Source organism: Procambarus clarkii, chromosome 92, assembly GCF_040958095.1.
Source record: "Procambarus clarkii isolate CNS0578487 chromosome 92, FALCON_Pclarkii_2.0, whole genome shotgun sequence".
Taxonomy (NCBI): Eukaryota; Metazoa; Arthropoda; class Malacostraca; order Decapoda; family Cambaridae; genus Procambarus; species Procambarus clarkii.
Window position 1 is genome coordinate 7,798,338 of NC_091241.1, and position 8,400 is coordinate 7,806,737.

General features: G+C 51.9%; 2 protein-coding genes across 2 annotated transcripts in view; one reads left to right on the plus strand and one right to left on the minus strand.

The window, feature by feature from the left end:
- Positions 1–5,602, minus strand: part of LOC123751698 (protein big brother) — a 124,775-nt gene extending 119,173 nt beyond the window's left edge. The window contains exons 1-2 of the mRNA XM_069319262.1: positions 5,522–5,602; positions 2,347–2,702 (exon numbers count right to left, since the gene is read on the minus strand). Of these exons, the coding sequence (XP_069175363.1) occupies positions 2,347–2,541 (195 nt within the window). The 5' untranslated portion in view covers positions 2,542–2,702; positions 5,522–5,602. The remainder of the gene's footprint in view (positions 1–2,346; positions 2,703–5,521) is intronic.
- A 1,356-nt stretch (positions 5,603–6,958) lies between these two features.
- Positions 6,959–7,945, plus strand: LOC123774960 (putative uncharacterized protein DDB_G0290521). Its single transcript, XM_045769660.1, has one exon. The coding sequence runs from the start codon at positions 6,959–6,961 to the stop codon at positions 7,943–7,945; it is 987 nt and encodes a 328-aa protein (XP_045625616.1).
- Positions 7,946–8,400: the final 455 nt, after the last annotated feature.

The following is an 8,400-nucleotide window of genomic DNA, read 5'->3' on the forward strand; positions in this document are numbered from 1 at the left end:
TCTGCTGCAGGCTGGAGGGAAGACTCCCTAGTCTGCTGCAGGCTGGAGGGAAGGCTCCCTAGTCTGCTGCAGGCTGGAGGGAAGACTCCCTAGTCTGCTGCAGGCTGGAGGGAAGACTCCCTAGTCTGCTGCAGGCTGGAGGGAAGGCTCCTTAGTCTGCTGCAGGCTGGAGGGAAGACGCCCTAGTCTGCTGCAGGCTGGAGGGGAGACTCCCTAGTCTGCTGCAGGCTGGAGGGAAGACTCCCTAGTCTGCTGCAGGCTGGAGGGGAGACTCCCTAGTCTGCTGCAGGCTGGAGGGAAGACTCCCTAGTCTGCTGCAGGCTGGAGGGAAGACTCCCTAGTCTGCTGCAGGCTGGAGGGAAGACTCCCTAGTCTGCTGCAGGCTGGAGGGAAAACTCCCTAGTCTGCTGCAGGCTGGAGGGAAGACTCCCTAGTCTGCTGCAGGCTGGAGGGAAAACTCCCTAGTCTGCTGCAGGCTGGAGGGAAGACTCCCTAGTCTGCTGCAGGCTGGAGGGAAGACTCCCTAGTCTGCTGCAGGCTGGAGGGAAGACTCCCCAGTCTGCTGCAGGCTGGAGGGAAGGCTCCCCAGTCTCCTGCAGGCTGGAAGGAAGACTCCCTAGTCTGCTGCAGGCTGGAGGGAAGGCTCCCCAGTCTGCTGCAAGCTGCAGGGAAGACTCCCTAGTCTGCTGCTGTCTGGAGGGAAGACTCCCCAGTCTGCTGCAAGCTGCAGGGAAGACTCCCTAGTCTGCTGCAGGCTGGAGGGAAGACTCCCTAGTCTGCTGCAGGCTGGAGGGGAGACTCCCTAGTCTGCTGAAGGCTGGAGGAAAGACTCCCTAGTCTGCTGCAGGCTGGAGGAAAGACTCCCTAGTCTGCTGCAGGCTGGAGGGAAGACTCCCTAGTCTGCTGCAGGCTGGAGGGAAGACTCCCTAGTCTGCTGCAGGCTGGAGGGAAGGCTCCCTAGTCTGCTGCAGGCTGGAGGGAAGACTCCCTAGTCTGCTGCAGGCTGGAGGGAAGGCTCCCTAGTCTGCTGCAGGCTGGAGGGAAGGCTCCCTAGTCTGCTGCAGGCTGTAGGGAAGGCTCCCTAGTCTGCTGCAGGCTGGAGGGAAGACTCCCTAGTCTGCTGCAGGCTGGAGGGAAGACTCCCTAGTCTGCTGCAGGCTGGAGGGAAGACTCCCTAGTCTGCTGCAGGCTGGAGGGAAGGCTCCCTAGTCTGCTGCAGGCTGGAGGGAAGACTCCCTAGTCTGCTGCAGGCTAGAAGGAAGGCTCCCTAGTCTGCTGCAGGCTGGAGGGAAGACTCCCTAGTCTGCTGCAGGCTGGAGGGAAGACTCCCTAGTCTGCTGCAGGCTGGAGGGAAGGCTCCCTAGTCTGCTGCAGGCTGGAGGGAAGGATCCCTAGTCTGCTGCAGGCTGGAGGGAAGACTCCCTAGTCTGCTGCAGGCTGGAGGGAAGACTCCCTAGTCTGCTGCAGGCTGGAGGGAAGGCTCCCTAGTCTGCTGCAGGCTGGAGGGAAGATTCCCTAGTCTGCTGCAGGCTGGAGGGAAGACTCCCTAGTCTGCTGCAGGCTGGAGGGAAGATTCCCTAGTCTGCTGCAGGCTGGAGGGAAGACTCCCTAGTCTGCTGTAGGCTGGAGGGAAGACTCCGTAGTCTGCTGCAGGCTGGAGGGAAGACTCCCTAGTCTGCTGCAGGCTGGAGGAAAGACTCCCTAGTCTGCTGCAGGCTGGAGGGAAGGCTCCCTAGTCTGCTGCAGGCTGGAGGGAAGACTCCCTAGTCTGCTGCAGGCTGGAGGGAAGGCTCCCTAGTCTGCTGCATGCTGGAGGGAAGACTCCCTAGTCTGCTGCAGGCTGGAGGGAAGACTCCCTAGTCTGCTGCAGGCTGGAGGGAAGGCTCCCTAGTCTGCTGCAGGCTGGAGGGAAGGATCCCAGTCTGCTGCAGGCTGGAGGGAAGACTCCCTAGTCTGCTGCAGGCTGGAGGGAAGACTCCCTTGTCTGCTGCAGGCTGGAGGGAAGGCTCCCTAGTCTGCTGCAGGCTGGAGGGAAGACTCCCTTGTCTGCTGCAGGCTGGAGGGAAGGCTCCCTAGTCTGCTGCAGGCTGGAGGGAAGATTCCCTAGTCTGCTGCAGGCTGGAGGGAAGGCTCCTAGTCTGCTGCAGGCTGGAGGGAAGGCTCCCTAGTCTGCTGCAGGCTGGAGGGAAGACTCCCTAGTCTGCTGCAGGCTGGAGGGAAGATTCCCTAGTCTGCCGCAGGCTGGAGGGAAGACTCCCTAGTCTGCTGCAGGCTGGAGGGAAGACTCCCTAGTCTGCTGCAGGCTGGAGGGAAGGCTCTCTAGTCTGCTGTAGGCCGAACACTCACCTCTGTCTCCCGGGCGAGGCGGCGGAAGAGTTCGTCCGACTCAAACTTGGCCTTTTGGTCCGGCACCACCCGCGGCATCTTGAACATGAGCCGCGGCTTGGGCGGCTGCGGCTGCGGCTCGTAGAGCGATGGCAGCGGCGACTCGTAGTGCGGCAGCATCGTCGTCGACACCGTCATCTGCTCGTTCATCATCATGGTGCAACACTCGTTCAACCGTATTGGTTGTCCGGATTAGTGGAGTCCTCGTGCGGTCTATATGCGGTCGCGTTCAACAGTATGTTAGGGTGGCGGTACGGTTCTTGTGAGCAGTTAATTTGGTCCCACTTGGCTCAGTCCCCCATAACAACACAACACTTCTGGAAGCGGTTAATGAAAGGTGTGGGTGTGACTGCGTGCGTGTGTGTATGTGTGTGTGTGAGTGTGTGTGTGTGTGGCGGTGTTATTGAGACTCTTGTGCTCCAAACTGCACGCCTTTCACCGCACACACACACACACACCTACACACACACAGTCATGGTTGTAGCCGACATAAACCATTGCTCCTGGGCTCTCACCAAACCACAACACACGGACACCTGACCACCAGTGTGGACCACAGAGCCTCTGGACCCCGCCACTCTCCAGGGCCCTGAAGGGATGATAGCCTCGATCATCGCACTTTTTCTCTCTCAAAATAATCGCTTAACCAACCTCTCTTACGTCACCTTAACACCACCTGCTCAGACGTATAACCCGAGCCATGTTTAAGTACACCTTAATGTATGCATTGCCGGAGGTAGATTTATACTGGTGTATATATCTAAGGCGTTGTGTATATTTCACCTTTATCCTAACTGTATAATATATTGATATCCCGGTATCTGTTCCCGCTATCCTGCCTGTTGGATAGAGCAGTCTTTATCCCGTTACTATGGATATTGAAGCCCGTTATTAATAATTGTGGCATGATATATTTCATGATAATTCTGTTTTCCCAGCCTATTAAATCCCGCTATGTTCTTCTGATAGGTTGATGCACGTTATTGAGTCTCGGTATTGTAGTTACTAGTCTCCGTTATTTGCAGTAGTTTAAATGTAGAGAATTTTAACCCGTTAATTACCTAATCAAGGCTGAATAAATGTTCTTCCTTACCGTTTCAATCATATGGTCCAGGTTCTTATACATCAACTTAATGAAGATGTCACATTATTCTGATTGATAAATCCCTGCTTCTTGACTTCTAAATCCCGTTATACATAACGCAAAATCCCGTTTCGTTACTGTTAAATCCCGTTTATCCAAACTTCCATAATCCTTTTTATTAACAGTTCCGTGTCTGATGCGTTCATATCCTGGTGATATCTAACATGTTAAGCGGATTTGCTCCTATTCCCAACATGACCTAAACTAACCTAACATGATCTGAGCTAACCTAAGCTCATTTGAACTTATCTGACCAAACGACCAGTGGGTGAAACATTGGATTACCAAATGACTCTCTCTCTCTCTCTCTCTCTCTCTCTCTCTCGCTATACAGTTTAGCATTTAAGTGTGTCAATTATTAACAATTAAACTGTAATCCCTTAACTGTTAACCATGTGAGAAACATTCTTCCTCAATAGTTTCTCATTTCTCACTACCCACATTCTTATCTACAGACGACATAAATAAATATCGCAGGACCCTTTCAAGTTGTATCCCAGCTGTATTATATTAAGCAGTGTATGTATTCACCAGTGTATGTATTAAGCAGTGTATGTATTCACCAGTGTATGTATTAAGCAGTGTATGTATTCACCAGTGTATGTATTAAGCAGTGTATGTATTCACCAGTGCATGTATTAAGCAGTGTATGTATTCACCAGTGCATGTATTAAGCAGTGAATGTATTCACCAGTGCATGTATTAAGCAGTGTATGTATTCACCAGTGCATGTATTAAGCAGTGTATGTATTCACCAGTGCATGTATTAAGCAGTGTATGTATTCACCAGTGCATGTATTAAGCAGTGTATGTATTCACCAGTGCATGTATTAAGCAGTGTATGTATTCACCAGTGCATGTATTAAGCAGTGTATGTATTCACCAGTGCATGTATTAAGCAGTGTATGTATTCACCAGTGCATGTATTAAGCAGTGTATGTATTCACCAGTGCATGTATTAAGCAGTGTATGTATTCACCAGTGCATGTATTAAGCAGTGTATGTATTCACCAGTGCATGTATTAAGCAGTGTATGTATTCACCAGTGCATGTATTGAGCAGTGTATGTATTCATGAGTGCATGTATTAAGCAGTGTATGTATTCACCAGTGCATGTATTAAGCAGTGTATGTATTCACCAGTGCATGTATTAAGCAGTGTATGTATTCATGAGTGCACGTAAGCTGACTATACCCTCGCCCACAATTGACTGTATCCATCTATTAAGTGATATACGCCTTCCTAATGTGTATATCAGTATGTATGTCCCTACCCATTTAACAGGATCCTGCTCCGTCATTGTATTAAATGCGTCCCGTCCGGAGAGTCCACCAACAATTTTCCGCCATGTTAAACTGGTAACTTGACTAAATTACATGGATCCTCACACTTGTGGTGGCTGAGTCACTGTCATACTAAACTGTGACACTGTCTAAACTATGTCACTGTCGCATTAAATGTCTCTCAGCAAAAATTTATTCTGACCGGTAATATTTGGTGACTGCATCCTGTGGCGACTAACTGTATCAAATGTACTCGCGGTTAGTTCCTGTTATAAATATATTAACTCATAACTGTAGCGTTTATACATCTGGTTGTGCGAAGGTTGGCTTTATTTTTGTGATTTTAGATTAAGAGTTATGTATTCATATATTTAAAGCGGGATATCTATTTTGATCACTGCTTGCTGAAGATTGCATAAGCTCCGAGGCTAACTGTTGCAAGTGTGTGCACGCGGCAGTACAGGTGTCCTCATAACTGCCTTCTCCCCGTTCAAATTATCTATCTTTCGATGGCGCTAACTGTTCATCCCACCCACCAACAACTCCTCTGCACCTACACCAAAGTTCGTGTAATTTTTGTTTTTAATTATCACACATCATTAGAGCACAAATTTAATTAACACCGAGGTGATGGAGCCGCGTCGGTATGCGACGGAAAAATACACACAGACGCCCAAAAAGAACAACTGAACGAGAACTCTGCCACTACCATCTGAGCGTCACAAGAGTCCCGCAAGCGGCAAAAATCGAGGAGCTGGCTTGTGCACTGTTCACTAGATAACACCCGACTGACCACCTGGGCAAGCAGAGCCTCCATTGATCAGGCCACGCCCCCTTTTAATTTTAGCCCGTCATTGGTGGGTGGGAGCTCCGAGGGGGCGGTGAGTAGGCGGAGCCAGAGCGGCAAGGGGAGCGTTATGGGTGGAGCGACGCCTGTAATTGGCCAGGATGGAAGAAAGGGAGGGCGTGGTGGGCGGGGCTCTCTGTACGCACTCAGCCACGCGCATGTAAACAGAGACGTGGAGGCCACACGTACATACACACTCGACGACTCTTCCAGAAACATGATTGTTGACGGGCATATTATGACTGATGCTGCGTGGGTCGTTACGGTTGATCCCTCCTTCGTCACTCATGATTCATGCGCCATAAGTAACACCATTCCTGCTCTGTATGGAGCACTCATTCATGTCCCATGCTTATAGAACACACGCATTAAAGATTCCTACTTCATATGGAACCAATTAATACCTAATGCTTCATCAAGAATTCATTAATTCTCCCCTGCTTCATATGGAACAGTGGTTCGAACAGGAATATGAAAGCGTCGTAGCAGGTGTGATGTCCCATGATAACCAGACCCCTCTTACTCTTATATCTTTCCACTCTACACTTAAAACCTGCTAAAGTGTTTGCATCAATAATGCTAACTACAAAGCTATTCCACTCATCTACAACCCCAATTTTAAACCACCACTTCCCTAAACCGAAATTTCTAATCTGTTCCAACTATTTCAGAACCCTGTTTATTCCCTGTTCAGAACCCTGTTTATATTTACAAACAGTAAGTAGGTACCTGGGAGTTAGACAGCTGCTACGGGCTGCTTCCTGGGGGTGTAAGAAAAAGAAGGCCTGGTCGAGGACCGGGCCGCGGGGACTCTTAGCCCCGAAATCATCTCAAGATATACCCCCCTAAACCACTAGAAAACCTGCATAAACTCTCCCCCCTTGTCCTGAAGTTACATAAAGTTCGTTGTATTATGTAGCAGCCTTGTCATTCTTTGTATGTAACTACTGTACCCCAAATGGGACCTCACCAAATGTTCAAGGTTGTTATTAATGCATCTGTTGCTGATGCTTCAGAGTACCAGCATCCTGTTTGCGCTCCGAGCTCTGCTGTCACCGCCTGAGGACGCTGCTTACCATGACCCCTAAGTCATGGTAAACAGCGTTAACCTTTCTCTAGGTTAAGTAATTTGTGTTTCTCAACTTTGAACTGCATTTACCATTCCTCCGCCCAACACTCCAGGCTCTTCGTAGCTCCCTAGAGTCTTCCTTGGTCCTCAACACCCGCTACAACTTTGTGACGTCCGCGAACTAGCTGCTGTTACTGGTCACTCCAGTGTCCAGGGTATTTATGTAAGTTATGAGGGGGCAGGGGACCCAGTACAGAGCCCAGCAGCACACCGTGGACCCAGTACAGAGCCTTACAACACACCGGGGACCCAGTACAGAGCCCTGCAGCACACCGTGGACCCAGTACAGAGCCCTGCAGCACACCGGGGACCCAGTACAGAGCCCTGCAGAACACCCTGGGCCCAGTACAGAGCCCTGCAGCACACCGGGGACCCAGTACAGAGCCCTGCAGAACACCGTGGACCCAGTACAGAGCCCTACAACACCGTGGACCCAGTACAGAGCCCTACAACACCGTGGACCCAGTACAGAGCCCTGCAGCACACCGGGGACCCAGTACAGAGCCCTACAACACCGTGGACCCAGTACAGAGCCTTACAACACACCGGGGACCCAGTACAGAGCCCTGCAGCACACCGGGGACCCAGTACAGAGCCCTACAACACCGTGGACCCAGTACAGAGCCCTGCAGCACACCGGGGACCCAGTACAGAGCCCTACAACACCGTGGACCCAGTACAGAGCCTTACAACACACCGGGGACCCAGTACAGAGCCCTACAACACCATGGACCCAGTACAGAGCCCTACAGCACACCGGGGACCCAGTACAGAGCCTTACAACACACCGGGGACCCAGTACAGAGCCTTACAACACACCGGGGACCGAGTACAGAGCCCTGCAGCACACCCTGGACCCAGTACAGAGCCCTGCAGCACACCGGGGACCCAGTACAGAGCCCTACAACACCGTGGACCCAGTACAGAGCCCTGCAGCACACCGGGGACCCAGTACAGAGCCCTGCAGAACACCGTGGACCCAGTACAGAGCCCTGCAGCACACCGGGGACCCAGTACAGAGCCCTGCAGAACACCGTGGACCCAGTACAGAGCCCTACAACACCGTGGACCCAGTGCAGAGCCCTGCAGCACACCGGGGACCCAGTATAGAGCCCTACAACACCGTGGACCCAGTACAGAGCCTTACAACACCGTGAACCCAGTACAGAAACCTACAGCACACCGGGGACCCAGTACAGAGCCTTACAACACACCGGGGACCCAGTACAGAGCCCTACAACACCGTGGACCCAGTACAGAGCCCTACAGCACACCGGGGACCCAGTACAGAGCCTTACAACACACCGTGGACCCAGTACAGAGCCCTACAACACACCGGGGACCCAGTACAGAGCCCTGCAGCACACCAAGGACCCAGTACAGAGCCCTGCAGCACACCATGGACCCAGTACAGAGCCTTACAACACACCGGGGACCCACTACAGAGCCTTACAACACACCGGGGACCCACTACAGAGCCTTACAACACACCGGGGACCCACTACAGAGCCTTACAACACACCGGGGACCCAGTACAGAGCCCTACAACACACCGGGGACCCACTACAGAGCCTTACAACACACCGGGGACCCAGTACAGAGCCCTGCAGCA